General features: G+C 42.7%; 1 protein-coding gene across 1 annotated transcript in view; it reads left to right on the forward strand.

Moving 5' to 3' along the window:
• Positions 1-19,283, forward strand: part of cdh23 (cadherin-related 23) — a 232,171-nt gene that overhangs the window by 209,658 nt on the left and 3,230 nt on the right. Inside the window, exons 45-66 of the mRNA XM_053620401.1 lie at positions 1,561-1,686; positions 1,835-2,038; positions 2,292-2,750; positions 4,119-4,235; positions 4,528-4,752; positions 5,785-5,954; positions 7,752-7,889; positions 8,388-8,507; positions 8,742-8,919; positions 9,086-9,297; positions 10,890-11,084; positions 12,021-12,134; positions 12,366-12,495; positions 14,097-14,363; positions 14,474-14,635; positions 14,905-15,161; positions 15,878-15,975; positions 16,177-16,297; positions 17,517-17,596; positions 17,924-17,964; positions 18,084-18,144; positions 18,571-18,700. Coding sequence (XP_053476376.1) covers positions 1,561-1,686; positions 1,835-2,038; positions 2,292-2,750; positions 4,119-4,235; positions 4,528-4,752; positions 5,785-5,954; positions 7,752-7,889; positions 8,388-8,507; positions 8,742-8,919; positions 9,086-9,297; positions 10,890-11,084; positions 12,021-12,134; positions 12,366-12,495; positions 14,097-14,363; positions 14,474-14,635; positions 14,905-15,161; positions 15,878-15,975; positions 16,177-16,297; positions 17,517-17,596; positions 17,924-17,964; positions 18,084-18,144; positions 18,571-18,700 — 3,605 coding nt within the window. The remainder of the gene's footprint in view (positions 1-1,560; positions 1,687-1,834; positions 2,039-2,291; positions 2,751-4,118; positions 4,236-4,527; positions 4,753-5,784; positions 5,955-7,751; positions 7,890-8,387; positions 8,508-8,741; positions 8,920-9,085; positions 9,298-10,889; positions 11,085-12,020; positions 12,135-12,365; positions 12,496-14,096; positions 14,364-14,473; positions 14,636-14,904; positions 15,162-15,877; positions 15,976-16,176; positions 16,298-17,516; positions 17,597-17,923; positions 17,965-18,083; positions 18,145-18,570; positions 18,701-19,283) is intronic.

Consider the following 19,283-nt stretch of genomic DNA (forward strand, 5'->3'; position numbering starts at 1 on the left):
TTAAAAAATTACTAAACTCCTCCTTTGGACTCCCTAAAATGCTTAAATTCTTCAAACTAGCAGTTATCAAACCTGACATTGGCTCTTTGAATTCTCAAAATATGGGTCAATATCATTTATCTTTATACCCATTTATCTCAAATATCCTCCAGTATCCTAGCAGAGTTCGTACTTGCATAGGAATCTCATACTTTACGCTAAAGTACTCTTTTAGTCAGGGTTTAGGCCTCATCATACTCTTGAAACGTTAACTGGCTAAAGTAATAAATGACCTACTACTGACCTCCGACCAGGGCTGCATCTGCTTGCTTGTAATACTTGATATCAGTCCAGCTCTAATACCATCAATCACAATATTCTTCTAGATAGCCTGGAACATTTTCTTGGCGTTAAGGGAATAGCTTTCTTGGCTCAGATCTTATCTCTCTAACTGTTATCTGTGTGTAAATGCCGGCGTGTGTGTGTGTGGTGGGCGTTCTAGCGCACTATGGCTGCCTTCGTATCATCCGGGTGGATGCTACACACTAGTGGTGGTTGAGGAGGAACCCCCCCCCCCTTCCCCCATACTATGTAAAGTGTTTTGAGTGTCTAGAAAAGCGCTATATAAATGTAACTAACTAAAGAATAATGTTAAATATGACTTCTCTATGCGTGCACAAAGAAAGTTTGGTGTTGCCTAAGAGAGGGAGAGATTTGTCCTGCAAAGCCTCCGAGATATGGAAAAGATATGGACTTCCTGTTAGTGTTTGGTATCAGACACAGTCTCGCAGTCCCAGGAATCCATGCACAGTGCATCTTTATTTTCCCTGTTTTTGCCAAGTTCACAGTTGTGTTAAATGTGCAGAGCATAAGGACATCCAGGACAGGAATTTCCCAACCATTGGCCTGGTGGGAGTTCATCCAAAATGACCACTGTACATCTCTGGTTTTACACCATGCAATTGGTGGCTAGATTTATTGTAGCATGCAAAGTCCTACCACCAGGAAGTCTGTTTTTAACATGAAGTTTTTTGTTTAAAAAACATTTCATGGTTAAGGATATTAATAGGATTGTGTTTCAGTAGAGTCAGTATTTTCTTCTTCAGGATTTCTTTTTTTTTAATAAGGTGGCAGCCGAGCAACCCACTCCACCCCCCCCCCCCCCACACACCCCTTTAAGGCAAAACATACGTCAGTCCTGGTTGCTCCAATAATGGTCAGTTGGTGAATTATGATTTTCACGTAGTATTTGTTACCTAGTGGGTAGTCACCTCAGAGTTCCAGGGTCCTAAGGACTCCAGTGTTCTTGTCAGTGTGGAGTTACACTTGTGTCCATGTGGTTTCTCTGGGTTCTCAGGTTTCCTCCCCAAAACCCCAGTAGGATTGGCTACTTTTAATTGACCCTTGGTTCAGACCCTAGGTTTGAATGAGTGTGTGTATGTGTGATGGACTAGTGGTCCTTCTTGGTATATTCCCACCTTGTGTCCGGTTTTCCCAGCATAGGCTTCGGATCCACCGTTACCCTGAAAAACAACTGTAAATAGGAATGCGCAAAACTTCTTCTGTCCCTCTGTCGCCCAGGTACCACTGTGCTTATCCTAAATGGGCCCGTTTTGGCTACAGACAGAGATATCGGACCAAATGCTGTGGTAAAATATGGCCTGATTGGTCCAAGGGTGGATCTTTTCACCATCAACCCCGCCACAGGTGAGATACGCTTTTGAAACATTGCATTTAAACCTTTTAATACATCACATTCTCTAATAGATATGAAAAAAACTCATTACGATTAAGTTTAGGATGAAGCAGAAATGAAATTTGGTCTCTGTCACATCGAGCTGTTTCTCCGCTGTAGCCGTGGTATCGGTTCGTGAGGGTGCCGTGTTGGACAGGGAAGCCTTCTCTGATCCACGAGTGGAGTTGTTCTTGGTCAGTGAAGACATTGGCGGACTGAACAGCAGTGTTCCTCTCACCATCACCATCCTGGACAGGAATGACAATCCTCCAGTGTTTAGCCCTTCCAGCTTCACTGTGCGCCTGCCAGAAAACAGTCCTACTGGTAAGAACTTGTGAGAGACAGGGTTCTCCTTGACAGGGACAGGGAGGACCTGTATCTCTGTGTATTTGAGAAGATGTTACTGAGAACACTTGTTTTCACCCTATTAAGGTTAAGGAGGTGGTGGATGGGTTGCAGCAATGTGGAGACAGTACAGTTGAATATTAAAAGCTGTTGTTTGGAGTTCTGAACATTTGATTAAAAAAAGTTCTCTTATCTGTTTTTCTGTATTAATACTCGCGCATGTTTTACTCAGGTGTGGTAGTGACGCAGCTCTCGGCCACAGATGCTGATGCAGGCTCCAACGGTTGGTTGCAGTACCGTTTAGAGAGCGGTGCTCAGGACCGTTTTGTGGTCGATGCCGTCTCCGGTGCTGTCCTTGTGGGCAACGCCACCCTTGACCGTGAGGAGCGCAGCTCGTATCGGCTTGTCGTCATGGCGACAGATCGTGGCACGCCAACGCTTTCAGGCACGGCCACGTTGACTGTCGTGCTGGATGACGTTAATGACTCTCGACCTCGCTTCTTGCAGCCTGTGCAAACTATCAGTGTTAATGAGTCGACACCCCCTGGCGTAGTGGTGGCCACGTTAGCTGCTTCGGACCCTGACCTCCAACCTCGTCTGGAGTATTACATCATCTCCGTGGAAGCGAGGGATGATGGGAATAACCAAGTGAGGGGTCTGCAGGACTCATTTGGGATTGACTTTCACACAGGTGAGCACAACTAAGTCTAAAGTATATACTGATCTTGTGGTCGCATGTAAACTCGTATGTAGGCTCTTCCAGCAATCACTGTGATCGCCCACTGCACATATCAAATCGTGGGTAAAACACCAACCGCTGGTAAAGCTATTATGGATTTTACAAAACAGGCAAGCAAGGTTATACGTGGGGGGGAAAAATGCGTCCAGGAAACCAGGGATCTCTGAAATATGAAGAAAACTTAGCACAGGACATTGATGGTCATGGGAGACAGGGACATAGTCCATGGAGTCAGGTGTTGGGCCACTTATCAGACTGGTGCAAGAGATGGAAACATGACAGAGATATAGTTATAGGCTGGTCTGGAAGATAGAGACGATCATAAGAGCTGCATCATAAACAGAAGGTTTCGAGACATGGTCAAGGTCCTGGATTAAGCAAGCACAGGAGCAAGGACAGGTCAGGGGTAGAACTGTATCTGGATCAGGGACTGGAACTGGAGTTGGGTCTAAGAGACTCAGCCCAGAACAGTGACAAAGTCTGAGACAGACATGTCAGGGATGAGGAGAGATGAGACATACAAGATAAGGGCTAGAGATAGAGACTGTAGTGGGGTATAGACAAATATTTACACAGAGAGAGAGAGAGAGCCTGGAGGAAGAGTAAGCTGAGACTGGAACATGTCTGTTAGGAGAAAAAACTGTGTCTCTATAGGAAATGATGGGCTGAGGAACAGCAGTACACTGGTCAAATGCTGTTGCTTTTGTTAAAGATCATGTAGTCTAAGGACAATATTTTAAACCTTATTGTATATAACATAAATATTTTGTCATATACCAATTTATTGCTATATATTTAATGTATATATTAGACCTTTTGAGTTATGTAAGGAATAAAACACGACCAAGCATGTTGTTATAGGATATGATCAGTGGTGGGATGTGGCCAAAAGCAAGGATGATTGTTTTCATGTCCCGGTATGTTTTATTCCTCTTATACCACAGCAAGTTGAAAATGCTTTTAAACTTTTTTTTTTTATTTTTATGAAGATTAAAGAACCCAGTCATACTTTTATCTGTTTAGTTATGTAATACTAGTGTTGTGAAATTTAGGTCCTGTTATCAGTTAGTTTAACAGCAATAAACAGCCATTTCCTCACCAGATTCCAGACAAAGCACAAAGTCATCATTCCTGAAGACTCTCCCATGTCGGACAACGTTACAGCTTTACCTCCGACTGTTACAAAATGCTGACGCTGAAGACTTCTTTCAAAAATGTTACATAAATGTCTCCTTAGAAGAAATGCCACCAGTGTCCCTATCACTGATTCTGCCACAGTTACAGAACCTGGAAATGACTGGGGTCTGTGTATCTCCACAGGTGCTGTATTTGTACGGAACCCTTTAAACCGAGAGCTGGTAGCTACTTTTGAGATCATAGTGTCGGTGCATGACAATGCCAGTGACATTATTGACATGTCGGTCAGTGTGCCCAATGGTAAGTATGGATGTTCTGTTTCTCTCTCTGTCTCTCTCACGCTCACCTTACTGTGCTGTTTGTTTATGCTTTAAATTATTCTCCCGGTTGTCTAGTTTATTTTCCTTGATAATTTATTGTTCTAATTTTTTTAAATAAGTATTATAGTTTTGTTTTTGTTTTTTTTTTACTTACTTGCTTTACAATAAATATAAAATATTAACAACATGGTTTAAAGTTAATCCACTCCGTATTAACCTTTCTCAAACTTCTCCCATCTTTCTGTCCTGCTTCTCGTCCCCACTCTTGACAGCCAGGCTGACCATCAGTGTGCTGGATGTGAATGACAACACTCCCCGTTTTCGTCCGTTTGGTGTCACCAACTTCTCCGAGAGCATTCTGGAAGGAGCTCAGCCCGGCACCACTCTGCTCTCGGTGTCCGCTGTCGATCCGGACAAAGGCCCAAATGGCCAGATCTTTTATGAGCTGTTAAATCTGCCCAGAGGAGGCTATGTCAGACTGGAGGACCCCTCTACAGGTAAAAACAACGCCACACACACACACCCCTGCAGTATGAAATGATGTGTTTACTCACACACTTTCCTCAGGATATGCATGACAACTTTAAGAAGTAGTGGTGGTGGTGGTAGTGGAGGAAGTAATAGTAGTGGTGGTAGTAGTAGCACCAGTAGTAGTAGTAGTGGTGGTGGTGGTGGTGGTGGTGGTAGTAGAAGTAGTAGTGGTAGTAGTAGTAGTAGTGGTGGTGGTGGTGGTAGTAAAAGTAGTAGTGGTGGTGGTGGTAGTAGAAGTAGTAGTGGTGGTAGTAGTAGTAGCAGCAGTAGTAGTTGAGGTCGTAGTAGTAGTGGTGGTGGTGGTGGTGGTGGTAGAAGTAGTAGAGGTGGTGGTGGTAGTAGTAGAAGTGGTGCAGGTGGTAGTAGTAGTGGTGGTCGTAGTGGTAGTAGTAGCAGCAGCAGTAGTAGTAGTGGTGGTGGTAGAAGTAGTAGTGCTGGTGGTGGTGGTAGTAGTAGTAGTAGCAGCAGTAGTAGTAGTTGAGGAAGTAGTAGTGGTGGTGGTGGTGGTAGAAGTAGTAGAGGTGGTGGTGGTAGTAGTAGAAGTGGTGCAGGTGGTAGTAGTAGTGGTGGTCGTAGAAGTAGTAGAGGTGGTGGTGGTAGTAGAAGTGGTGCAGGTGGTAGTAGTAGTTGTGGTGGTCGTAGAGGTGGTGGTGCAGGTGGTGGTAGTAGTAGAAGTGGTGGTAGTAATGGTGCAGGTGGTAGTGGTGGTGGTAGTTGTGGTGATAGTAGTAGTGGTAGTTGTGGTGATAATAGTAGTGGTGGTAGTTGTGGTGATAGTAGTAGTAGTGGTGGTAGTTGTGGTGATAGTAGTAGTAGTGGTGGTAGTTGTGGTGATAGTAGTAGTAGTGGTGGTAGTTGTGGTGATAGTAGTAGTTGTGGTGATAGTAGTGGTAGTTGTGGTGATAGTAGTAGTTGTGGTGGTGGTAGTAATAAATACAGTCAGGTTTTTAAAAAGTTTTGGATGTGTAACCTGATGTATGTTGTATTTTGTCCATTAGGGAAGATTATAGCAAATCGTACGGTGGATTTTGAGCAGGTGCACTGGTTGAACTTCACGGTGCGCACTCAGGATCAGGGCAGTCCACCGCGCTCATCTGAACTTCCTGTTTATCTACGCATTGTCGATGTAAATGACAACAACCCTGTCTTCACACAGCCGTCATATCAGGTACCAGGACCCTGAAGAGACTATTCACACACTTTGGGCAGAGCAACTGTACAGTACATTTATCCAAAGCGACTTACAGAGGAGAAACTACAAGCAATGATTTACCACGAATAAAATAATCGTTATATAACTGTTATTCTAGAATGTATCCATTGAGATACTAAGTTACTAGTTGACCACTATTTTGTTCCGAGTTCCCTGAGTCAGGTGTTGTTCATTTAAATGCTCACAATCTGATCAGAACTTGAGACGATTCACAGTCCAACCCACAGAATCCAATGTGATGATAGAAGTGATGATGGTAGATCACTCCATGTGAAAGAACCAGGAGAGGCAGTTATCACTCTAGATTGAGTGTAGGTACACAGCAAAATGATACTTTCACTGATGTAATTAGAAACATGTATTTCACTAAATATATGTGGAAGAATTTTAATAAATATTTATAAATTCTATAGAGAAACAATTGTGTTACAATCTCAACAGCAATGAATGTGATTATAGTTTCACACTCCACGTTCTTGGTGTCCAAATTCATAGTATAGTGTAAAGTGTATTTAATAATCATTACTGTAACATTTTTTACTTGTCGTGCACTTTTACGTTCTTTTAAAATCATGATTCATGCTTTCACACTGTCTAAAAGTCAGGAGACACGGTGCCAAGAACCAGCAGTTCTGAAATCCTAATGCAGATTTGTCAAATAATAATAATAATAATACTTATACAAGCAGGATATTTACATTTTCAAGTGTTATACTTGAATGTTCATTTCTTGACTTTATATCGGATTAAATGCGTATAATATTTACAACAGGAGGGCATGGTGCTTTAATGGTTAGCACTCACGCCTCCAGGGTTTCGGGTTCGATTCTCACCTCCGCCCTGTGTGCGCGGAGTTTGCATGTTCTCCCCGTGCTTTGGGGGTTTCCTTCAGGTACTCCGGTTTCCTATTCCGGTCCAAAGACACGTGTCGTAGGCTGATTGACGTTTCCAAATTGTCCGTAGTGTGTAAATGTGTGAGATTGTGCCCTGCAATGGGTTGGCTCCCTGTCCAAGGTGGCCCCAAGTCCTCTGAGATAGGCTCCAGGATAAAGCGGTACAGATAATGGATGGATGGAATATTTCCAACAAAATATTCACATTTAAAAGTCAGAAAGTCAAACCCTTTACCACGTTTGATTTCCGCTACTAAAAAAAAAAAAAAAATTACGTTGTTGTATAACACAACCTTAATCGACTCTCGGCTCTTAAAGCTTCCGTGCCTGAAACTGATCAAGCTGAAAAAATACTCACCACATAGTCTTCATTTTCTCTGAGAGCTCTAAAACAGTTAAGGATTTCAGCTTGAGTAGTTTTCACTTCCTTCCACACTTCAGAGATTAAACCTAACAGAATCTCAGCTCAGTTTGCCTAAATTGTTAATGATGGATTCATGCACATGGCCTTCGAGTAGAGAAACACTCAAAAGCTCCTGTCGTGAGAAACAGTTCGCAGTTAGTGTGAACTGCTAGAAACTATTTGTACATGTGCAAATGTGTATAAGACAGCGTGTGGAAGACTGCCGTCTTTAACGCCAGATGTTGGTTGATAAGAATTACCACATGCTTCAGACCGTGCTTTACTATTCGTGGTACATGTGCAGAATAAGATTATACAGGAAATGCTGTGCAAGGAAGATATTGACATAGAAGTAAAAACTGCATACATAGATTTGCAGTACCTCATATAATTGACTTACTTTTCAATGTGTGTGTGGGTGTTTGTTTTTTTTTGTTGTTGTTTTTTTTTTTACAGAGGCCGGTGTTTGAGGATGTGGCTTTGGGCACCATCATTGTGCGAGTCAGTGCTACAGATGCAGATTCTGGCCTGTTTGCGGTGATAGAGTACGGGCTGGTCGATGGAGAGGGCAAGTTTGGGATCACCCCATCTACAGTAAGTGTGTGTGTGAGCGAGAGAGAGAGCGCGAGCGTGCGGGGGGGGGGTGGGGTTTGTGGGTGAGTTTGGAATGCAAGTATGCAGGAAGACAATTCAGTGCTATGTTTTGTGCACGCATACAACCCACACACGTTGGAATGTTATCGAGGCGTCCGTTACGACAATACAGATGTTTAATATCGATTAAATCAGTTAGAACGCGAATCAGTTGAATTCTGTTATTTTAACAAAGAAATATGTATAATCCTTGATTTGGTGAAGTGACCCCAACGTTAAATGTCACTACAAATGGATAAAACGTACGACGTGCCTTTCTTAATTAATAATAATTATTATTTATTAATTAAAAAAGTAATCTCTGGCAAAATCATTCTCTACGTGTCGTATAACTGCACGGAAAGTTTAACTCCTACATTTCAAATCCTGGCTATAACACACTCCGAGATACGATGTAAGATATGATGTCCCGTCCTTTCATCCCGCTCTTTCTCACAGGGGGACATCTATATCTTGTCTCCGCTGGACAGAGAGACTAAAGACCACTACACGCTTACAGCTGTCGCCAGGGACAATCCTGGAGGTAGCCCCAACAACCGGCGGGAAAACTCAGTGCAGGTTATTTCCAGCTTCTTGTGACTTCTTGTGTGCTTGGTGTGGTGTTCTGAATAAAACGAGCGCCTTCCTTTTCAAGAAGTCCAAGGATTTTATTGGATTTTATTAACTGTCAGTAAGCTGAGGTCTGAGGACTCGGTTTCTAAAATGTCACAATTTGAGACTGTTTTTATTCACAACAAATTCATTGGCTTTTCTATGACTCATATCTGTTTCTCCTTTCTGTTTCTGTGTCAGGTCCTGGTTACGGTGCTCGACGTGAACGATTTCCGACCGCGCTTCTCCGAGCGCTTGTTCAGCACCACTGTGTTTGAGAATGAGCCAAGTGGCACGTCTGTGATCACGCTTTTAGCTACAGACCTGGACGAGGGAGAGAATGCCTTGCTCACTTACAGCCTACAGGGGCCTGGAGCAGGTCGGCACATATACACACACACACACACACACACACACGCACACACACACACGCACGCACACACACACGGTTGCAAAGATCCATTAATGTTTTTTTTTTAACCAATATTTAACCTAACAGTGAACATCTCTCTCTCTCTCTCTCTCTCTCTCTCTCTCTCTCTCAGATGCGTTCTCTCTTGATCCCGACACCGGTCTGATCCGTTCTCTGCGTTTGCTGCACAGTTTTGAGAGGTTTAATCTGACCGTAGTGGCGACGGATCACGGTCGGCCTCCTCTCTGGGGCACGGCGCTTCTCCAAATCACCGTCGTCGACGTAAATGACAACAGACCCGTCTTCGTCAGGCCAGCTAACGGCACCATCATGCACATCCTCGAGGTGAGCGCGTAAGCGTCGATGCATTCGTGGACGCTTGAAGAGATGATCCATCCCGTCCATTTACCTCGACGATCATCTCCTGAAGTGTTCTACTCCTCTTATAGCACCGCTAAATTACCAAGTGAAATAAAATACTAGATTTTATCGACCGTTGTCAGAAGCGCTATACAAATCAAACTGAACTGGAACTGAACTGCATTTACATTATTATATTCCAGTCTCCAGCCTATAGAAAACCTCACCATATTAACAATTACACCTTTTTTTATTTATTTATTTAATTTTTTTTTTTATCCTTTTATATGGAGCATCTTCCAGAGAAGTCCCTGTGAAAGAATGAGCACACGAATATAAATCTGGGATTTGCCTTGCAGCCGTGTTGTATTATATGTGACAAAATTTCAAGCGAATGAGCTGAATAAAGCTTTTATCTTTTATTGCCTCAGGTCTAAATGTCTAAGCTGTGCAAACTGTTTTTATGTCATCAGGGAAAAATACGACGTTTCCCATCATTGTAGTCTTTTATTGATAAATATATGAGAATTACAATACTACAGTCAAAATAGTCTTTTTAATTTATGATCAACGATGAAATGAAAACAGTTGGTGCCACTCCAGTCTCAGACAAGGACAGTGTTGCATGTACGCAGTCACGCAACCTACAGTATGACTCATTTTACTTTAATCTCTGCTGTTGTTCCTCATTGTGCTGGTTGCAGTCATCTGGACACTACACACAAACACACGCGTGCGCGCGCGCCCCGCATTTCGAAACGTGCCACGGCTTGCTCCTGTTTGTCCAAGTGCCCCGTCGTCGAACGGTTCATGCGATACGCAACGCTGTTTACAAAGTGTTGGTGAATAGAACGACAGGCTATAGCACGCTGATGCTACACAGCTCTGAGCGAGTTCGTCATTCTGAGGAGCTTGAACCGAACGTGTTACTCGTCCGTATGAATGCACCGAGATGTTGCTGTGAATGTGTGCGGTCGCATCCTCTCCTGAACTTATACAGTATAGCCCACGTGTCTACTCCATATCTACTGTTGAATCGGGTAGAAAGCGTCCCTGTCCGCCGTCGCGTTATATTTTTTTTTATTTGTATAATAAAACACTTCGGGTGAAGATGTTGGGTTTTTTTTTTTTTACATTTTTTTTTTCTTCTCCTGTTTCTTGTGTTTTATTGATCTTATTCCACAGAAATTTGCACCGACACTGACGACTCCTTCCAAAAAAAAAAAAAACGAAACATGTATACGATTATACATTTTTCTTTGTTAAACGACAACATGGTTTTTAATCCATTTGTTATTGGTCTTAGGTGGTGCGTCTGTCATAGAGGTCCTTGTAAACGTTACCGTTAAAATGAAGCAAAGCAGCATATTTAGATGTAAACTTGAAATGCAGGTTTTTCATGCAGGCTGACTGTTAGTCAATCAGTCAGTCAGTCAGTCAGGCAAGCAGAACGGGGGATTTAATACCGTGACAGACTTGTTGAAGGTATTACATCATGGAAAAACACTCAACTGTACTGTATTGTAAATGCAGTATTCCGGTGTAAGCAAACATTCTTGTATCCCTCTGTTTTTCAGGAGCAGCCGCCGGGCCTGGTGGTGTATGAGGTGTTTGCGACGGATGAGGACGAAGGTGTGAACGGAGAGGTGCGTTACAGTTTCCTGCAGACCGGAGCGGGGAACCGGGACTGGGAGAATTTCCGCATTGACGCGATTACCGGCGTCATCACCACTGCTGTCAAACTGGACCGAGAGAAGCAGGCACTCTACAGCGTGAGTGTGACCGTTCAGACAGTCCTACATGTGCTTTTTAGGGCACAAATTAAGGACCGAAAGCCCGAGTCTATTAGCAATAAATAAATAAATAAATTCTCTCTCTTTTTATGAAATAATAATACAAAATTGTACTCAGTTGATTGTTATTAAATAATGATTGAAGACAATTTTTATACCCTTAAGATAAAACATTTTTTCGTTGTTTTCATTTTGTTCATTCATTTCTTCGGAGTACAGTATCTCTCACAAAAGTGAGTAAAGTGACTCCAGTGGCAACCTGTGAAGCTCTGGTGAACTCCATGCCCAAGAGGGTTAAGGCGGTGCTGGAAAATAATGGTGGCCACACAAAATATTGACACTTTGGGCCCAATTTGGACATTTTCACTTAGGGGTGTACTCACTTTTGTTGTCAGCAGTTTAGACATTAATGGCTGTGTGTTGAGTTATTTTGAGGGGACAGCAAATTTACACTGTTACACAAGCTGTACACTCACTACTTTACATTGTAGCAAAGTGTCATTTCTTCAGTGTCGTCACATGAAAAGATATAATCAAATAAATGTGAGGGGTGTACTCACTTTTGTGAGATACTGTATGTATGTATGTATGTATGTATACTATACAGGGTTTAGTTTATTGATTCATGAAGTACATTTAAAACAACAGTGAGCACATCTTTATAGCACGTACAAGAAAAATAAAACAGAATTAAAACAAATCAAAAGAGTAAACAAAAACCAAAAATGTCAGATGAAAAATGTGTGTGTGTGTGCGCTTGTGTGTGTAATTCCACTGAGGTTTTCTTAAAAGCAAATTTTAATTTTGCATAAATACTTGTGGGTGCTTGGAAACCCCACTGTTATTTATAGCTATGCACAGGATCATCATGGTGTGTGTGTGTGTGTGTGTGTGTGTGTGTGCGGGCGTGTGTAGTTGATTGTGGTAGCTTATGACCTTGGACAGCCTGTGCCGTATGAGACGACTCAGCCTCTGCAGGTCGCTCTGTCTGATATCGATGACAACGAGCCTGTGTTCCTCAAACCCCCGGTTAGTGAGAGTTTCTGTACTCAATAAGCTTCACCCTCATGTTCTGTTCAATACTTGGTTACCAATGTTATCTCTCACCGAATCAGGCTGTGGATTTCAATAATGTTGTTTTGATGGCTAAAATATGGTTACAAAATGTATTTTACTTTTCACTGTGATTGAATCTCTCTCTCTCTCTCTCTCTCTCTCTCTCTCTCTCTCTCTCTCCCCCTCTCCGTCTCTCTCTCTCAGCGAGGTGGTCCGTTGTTTCAGTCTCTGTCCGTCCCCGAGCACTCCCCCTCTGGCACAGTGGTGGGCAATGTTACGGGAGCTGTGGATGCAGACGAAGGCTCCAATGCTGTGGTTTACTATTTTATTGCAGGTTTGGACACGAGCATAAGACAATTATAAATGTGGTAATAATACGGTAATAAATCAGCTGCGATAATACCGTATAACAAAACGTAGGTTCGCTATCCTCTGGTGTAAACCTATAACAAATATTAGTGCACATAATAATAATAATAATAATAATAATATGAAACAAATTAAACTTGAAATATCGAATTCTAACAAAATGAGGGTAAAATTACAAGCTAATATCATGGAAAAATCTTTATGAATGTGCACGAGTGAGGGTTATTTGTTCAATTTCAATACAAATGAAGTCCTGAGAAAAGGTACAAATGTTACTACTACTAAAACCGACCTTAAATTTGGTGCTTTGTATTTGTATGATTTTTTTTCTCTCTTGAAATGTATTATTATTCATTTTATTTTTTTAAAACAAAAAAACAAAACAGTCTTCCATCTTGAAGACTTAAAGTTACAGCTTTACCTTTACAAAGTGCTAACACTGGAGACTCCTTCCAAAATGACTCAATTTGAAAATATCAAATCCTCGACGTGATTGCCGTTTCTTTTGCAAACGCACACAGGGTCGTCCCGCGCAACTTTGGCTCCCGTTAAAACGCTAAAAAGTGTTGATTTCTCCTGTGTATGGAGACTTTTGGGACACGCTATGTGTAAGATGGATTCGTATCTAATCCGGTTCTGCATCAAAGAACATAAAGGCGTTTACTGAACTTCTAAGTTACCAGGTCAAATGAAAATAATTGTTCCTAACATCAGTACTTGTTCTCAACACACACAGAAAAACAACTCGGTACACACAGTTACCCAAAAGCACCAGAGTGAGGTTTTAACACCGGAGTCGGCCGAGAAGTGACGCAAGCTGCTGTTGTGTCACTTCTGAAAACCAAAGCCTGACGCACGTACAGAAAGGAACAAAGTTCCGTGTTTTATTTGCAGAATCATCTTGCATAAGCGCTTCTTCCTGAAAAGAAACGTTTTTGTATATAACCACACAAAAGCCCTCGTCGTGCTGGAGGATCCTCCCGAGGGCAGGTGTGTGTACTGTACACAGGTGGGAATGTAAGAAGTCGTGCGCCGAGGAAATTCCTTCTGCATGAGCTGAACAAACAGGCCCCAACTTGTTTCGCAGATGTTCTGCAACGTTAAATGTAACTATAAATGGATAAAAGTGCTAATTGGCAATTAAAAACATTCAGGATGTGCTGTTATAGGAGAATACTCCACTTTGTGGTGAGAACAGTAACTTTGCTTCATGTAAGACTGCACTGCACCGTCCTGTCGATTATTTTCCTCAATCAGCACACCCCAAAGTCTTTTATTTCTGACTTGTTCCTCATGTAAACGTTACGTATTGATACGTATAGGTAATTGAAGTGACTGCCGTAGGTGCTGTCCCTTTTAAAATGCCTTTAATAGACACGATCGCTTCACAGGACGATCGCAGGACGGACCGCACCACTAGTTTCAGCGGAGGGGTTTGGGGTCCGGGATGTCTATCAGGCAGCAGGAGGGCTTTACGAAGCTCTTTTTAAAATGATTTTCCGTGTCTGTTAGAGAAACCGAGCCAAGCGACGCGGTCCAAGTTGTGGTCTTTTCGCTGACGTGTAGGTGGAGACACCGAGGGGAACTTTGGATTGAGCGTGGCTGGAGTTTTGCGAGTGAGAAAAGACCTGGACCGGGAGGAGATCCCAGTGTACTCGGTCATCGTCAAAGCCTCCAGTAACAGGAACTGGACGCCACCGAGAGGTCAAAGGTCGCAGCGAAACCGCATGGCGCTCGACCCGATCCGTGACCCGACCCTACAGGAAGTCAGGATCTACCTCGAAGACATCAACGATCAGCCGCCGAGGTTCACCAAGGTGGAGTACACTGCAGGTACAGGAGTGCGGACGAGACCGCGGGGGGGCGTGCCTGGCTCAGGTGTGGGATTGGTGCAGGTGCGTGATGGGACGCGATGCCATATTAACCCGTCTGTCTCTCTACAGGCGTAGCAGCGGATGCTAAAGTCGGTTCGGATTTGATTCGGGTTCAGGCCATCGATAACGACACCGGCAACAACAGCCTCGTTCTTTATCACATTCTGTCCATCCGCTACATCAAACTGCAGTCGAACGAGTCAGAGGACATCGGCAATGTCTTCATCATCGGTGTGTATCGCTTTCTCATCGCAGTTTGTGCTTTTCAACGCTTGTGTTTCGTTCAGGAACTGTAAATGGATTTAAAAAGTATGCTGTGGTCTACTTTAATAAATCAGAAATTGTCATCACTGGAAAATACATCGCATCACTCCGTTTTTAAATTCATTTCCTATAAAAGCACATTGTGTCCTGTTCCTTCCTTGATCATTTGGTCGAGTCTATTCTGTTCTGTTCAGTACTCATCTCTAATCCTTGCGTCTAATCCATACCTTGTCCAGGCGAGACAGATGGTATAATCCGAACATTCGACCTCTTCACCGCCTATGACCCGGGCTATTTTGTGGTGGAAGTGTTGGCACGTGACCTTTCAGGCCACAGCGACGTGGCACTGGTGGGCATCTACATCCTGAGAGATGACCAGAGAGTGAAGCTCATCATCAACGAGATCCCTGAACGTGTCTGGCTCTTCCAGGAGGAGTTTATTAACCTGCTCTCGAACATCACAGGAGCCATAGTCAACATGGACGATGTACAGGTGTGTGTGTGTGTGTGCTTTCATGTGTATTGAAGTGTTCTCTGTCATCATCAGGTCCTATAATATAAACAGACTGGTCATTTTTCAAAATCATATTTATATTGCAGAGATTATGTTCAGGTCAATTAGCGGTAATTCATTTGTTTAAAAGAAAAGTTGCCTTGTGATTTAGATTGCTGTCACACACCAGGGTTTTAAAGGCTTTTGTGCGTCTAAACATCGGTTATGTTGCTATTATACCGCTGCACAGTTGAACTCGCGAGTCTGATTCATCGAAAGGTGTTGATTCATTTTCTATAACAGCAGCTCTGGAAGTATCGCCGGCTGATGTTAATGCGCTTGTGCTTCGTTATGATTTCTATAGTAAACTGTGTGGCGGAAAAACTATACCGTATGTAAGTTTTTTTTGTAGGGAATAACTGTTTACAGCTGCTGTAACGTGCTGTACAGTGATTACAGGAACTAACTTGTTTCGCTGACACAAGTTCACAACTTTAATTACAAATTTGGCAGGTTGCTGTGGTGTAAGAGGATTAAAACACTTCAAATAATCGACTTCGGGGCGGTAACGTGCATCAGCACCACCCCATCGTTAATTAGTTTCCTGTAACAGCCGCTTCACGGTACAGACATTTGCTGTTTGTAAAGCGTGAACGGGACAGATTTAAAAACTATAACCCTTAAAGCGAATCTACACCTCTTTTCCTCTCTTTCAGTTCCATGTGGATAAAAAAGGCAGAGTGAACTTTGCTCAAACTGATGTTCTGATTCACGTCGTCAACAAACAGACCAACCGCATCCTGGACGTGGAGAGGTCAGGATATAATAATAATAATAATAATAATTTTATTTTTATAGCGCCTTTTTACACACTCATGGTCACTTGACAATTAGAAAGAACTTATAACACAATTTATATATATATATAAACTTTATATTAATATCTTTGATCTATCAGTGTACAACTAAGTACTGAAAATATCAATGATTTATGGGTTGACTGGCACACCGACAGGGTTATTCAGATGATCGACGAGAATAAAGAACAGCTGAGAAATCTGTTCAGGAACTACAATGTCCTGGATGTCCAGCCTGCTGTGAGTGGACGAGCCCCTGATGACCTCACTACCCTTCAGGTGAGTGTCCACAACATTAGGAGCTGGAACACATCTGGGTATTTTACCTGTTAGAACTATTCTGTGTAACTGATTATAAAAGAATTTAATGATGTCTGATGTTCCTCTTTGGAGACATGCAGGTGGAGAAAAATACTATTAACCAAAATATTCAATAATAAAATGGCTATAAACATCATATTAAAAATATGTTGTCATGTTTCGTTTTCCCGACTACTAGCTGTCAACATCTGCGTCTTGTTCATTCAAAACATCAAAGTCTCACTCCTGGTGTTTGTCCACTTATGGTGCGCTCTCTGTCTCTCCTTCCTCTCTCTGTCTCTGTGTGTCTCTCTCTGGCTCTCTCTCTCTCTGTATTTGTCTATCTCTCTCTCTCCTTTCTCTCTCCTCTCTCTCTCTCTCTCTCTCTCTCTCTCTCTGTGTGTCTCTATCTCTCTGTGTGTGTGTCTCTATCTCTCTCTCTCTCTCTCTCTCTGTGTGTCTATCTCTCTCTCTCTCTGTGTATCTCTATCTCTCTGTGTGTGTGTCTCTATCTCTCTCTCTCTCTCTCTCTCTCTCTCTCTCTCTCTCTGTGTGTGTCTCTATCTCTCTGTGTGTGTGTCTCTATCTCTCTCTCTGGCTCTCTCTCTCTCTCTCTCTCTCTCTCTCTCTCTCTCTCTCTCTGTGTGTCTCTATCTCTCTGTGTGTGTGTCTCTATCTCTCTCTCTCTGGCTCTCTCTCTCTGTGTGTCTCTCTCTCTCTCTCTGTTTGTGTCTATCTCTCTCTCCTCTCTCTCTCTCTCTCTCTCTCTCTGTGTGTGTGTGTCTATCTCTCTCTGTGTGTCTGTCTCTCTCTCTCTCTCTCTCTCTCTCTCTCTCTCTCTCTCTCTCTGTGTCAATCTCTCTCTCTCTCTCTCTCTCTCTCTCCTCTCTCTGTGTGTGTCTATCTCTCTCCTTTCTCTCTCTGGCTCTCTCTCTCTGTGTGTGTCTATCTCTCTCCTTTCTCTCTCTGGCTCTCTCTCTCTGTGTGTGTCTGTCTCTCTCTCTGTGTGTGTCTCTCTCTCTCTCTCTCTCTCTCTCTCTCTCTGTGTGTGTCTCTCTCTCTCTCTGTATGTGTCTATCTCTCTCTGTGTGTGTGTGTGTGTGTGTGTCTGTCTATCTCTCTCTCTCTCTGTATGTGTCTATCTCTCTGTGTGTGTGTGTCTATCTCTCTCTCTCTCTCTGTCTGTCTGTCTGTGTAGATGGCTATAATAATCCTGGCCGTGCTGCTGTTCCTGGTGGCCATGTTGTTTATCTTCATGAATTGGTATTACAGAACAGTGTAAGTCACTTTTTAAACCTTGGTCCCATCTTACACCGGTCTCTTAACACTTTCCTCCGAGTTCCAGTTGGGTTTAGCCATGTATTCATTTATATCTTTAAATCTGGCAGACGTTTTTTTTTATTTTTGTGAATATAATCTAAGCAAAGAGCAGTTAAGGGTCTCGCTCAAGGGTCCAACAGAGATTTCACCTAGAAATCTTCACTAGAACGGAAACACTTTGATTTATAATTGAACTTATTGAATCAGTCTGATGTGAAGTTAAATCCCGTGTGACTTATTAGCTTATTATTATTATTTTAAATAAATTCTGTGTCTGTTGCATAGACACAAGAGGAAGCTGAAAGCCATCGTTGCCGGTTCTACAGGTGAGTTCCTAGCCAGCTCAGAGTTTCATGAGGAGACTGGACAAACATGACTTTGTACATACGTTTGTGTGTGTGTGCGGCGACTTTAACAAGCTTGCTTTGTTGTGCATGCTGTCCAGGCAACCAGGGACTGATGGACATCCTAGATATGCCCAACACCAACAAGTACACCTTTGAAGGGTGAGACAGACGAGCTGCTACACCTGATAAGCCCCGCACAAATAAAACACCCAAAGGCCTCTTTGTTTGTTTATTTTTAATAACATTTTGCAAATTAGCGGCAATGTAAATGTACTAGCTAGTAAATGCTTTGTTTTGGGAGCACATGTATCAGATCCTGTTGGCACAAAATACACCAATGACATCAGATTCACACCTCGAGTAGTAAAGTCTTCAGAAGCTTTCGTATGGTTATTATATAATACCGTAGAACTCTAGTTTACCGTATTTTCCTGATCCGTGAAGGATGAGGAGCCATGAGCAACGTCATAACGATGCTAATACCGTTACACCACGACCACGAGTTGTTTTATAGTCGTTTAGACGTGCCAAAATAAAATAAACAGACTAACATTTACATGGATAACGTTGTGTGTGTGTGTGTAGAGCCAATCCTGTATGGCTGGACCCGTTCTGCAGAAACCTCGAGTTGGCCGCTCAGGCTGAGCACGAAGACGACCTGCCCGAGAATCTGAGTGACATCACAGATCTGTGGAACAGCCCCGCCCGGACTCACGTCAGTCTCACACACACATACGTGCACGTCCGTTTCATACCAGTGCTATGTATGGTCAGTTATATATCTCCCCTCTCTTCAACACGTGCACACTATTACATTCTGTTCCTTATTTTCAGTTCCCAAGAACTGCACTAGACCGAGTTAACATTTCTGTGATCGAAACCATGCCACTGGCTATTTAATGGTCAACTCCACAGTCACGGTATCCTTTAGCCCCTGTAACGCCAACGTAACTTCAACACGTTTTTAATCATTCAAAAATGTGTTACCCCAAATCAGTCAGGTGTCAGTATCTCATGATATACGTCAAATTCGTTTTTAGTCTCCGTCGATAAGTTGGGTAACAGTAGTGTATGTTCGGAGGAATTATTGCGAAATTCGATATTGCAATATCAACATTAAAAAAAAAAAGAATGAGATTTCCTTCTTCATTTGATCTTCAGAAAGTTCTTCTTTATACGAGCACAAAACACCTATACAAGGGTCAAGAAAACTCTCCAATCCGCTGTATTAAACCCCAAAATTGTAACTACCGTAGCAAAGCATGTTGTACTGTGTAGTTTATCTCTTCTTTAAAAAG

Source organism: Ictalurus furcatus, chromosome 3 (genome assembly GCF_023375685.1).
Source record: "Ictalurus furcatus strain D&B chromosome 3, Billie_1.0, whole genome shotgun sequence".
NCBI lineage: Eukaryota > Metazoa > Chordata > Actinopteri > Siluriformes > Ictaluridae > Ictalurus > Ictalurus furcatus.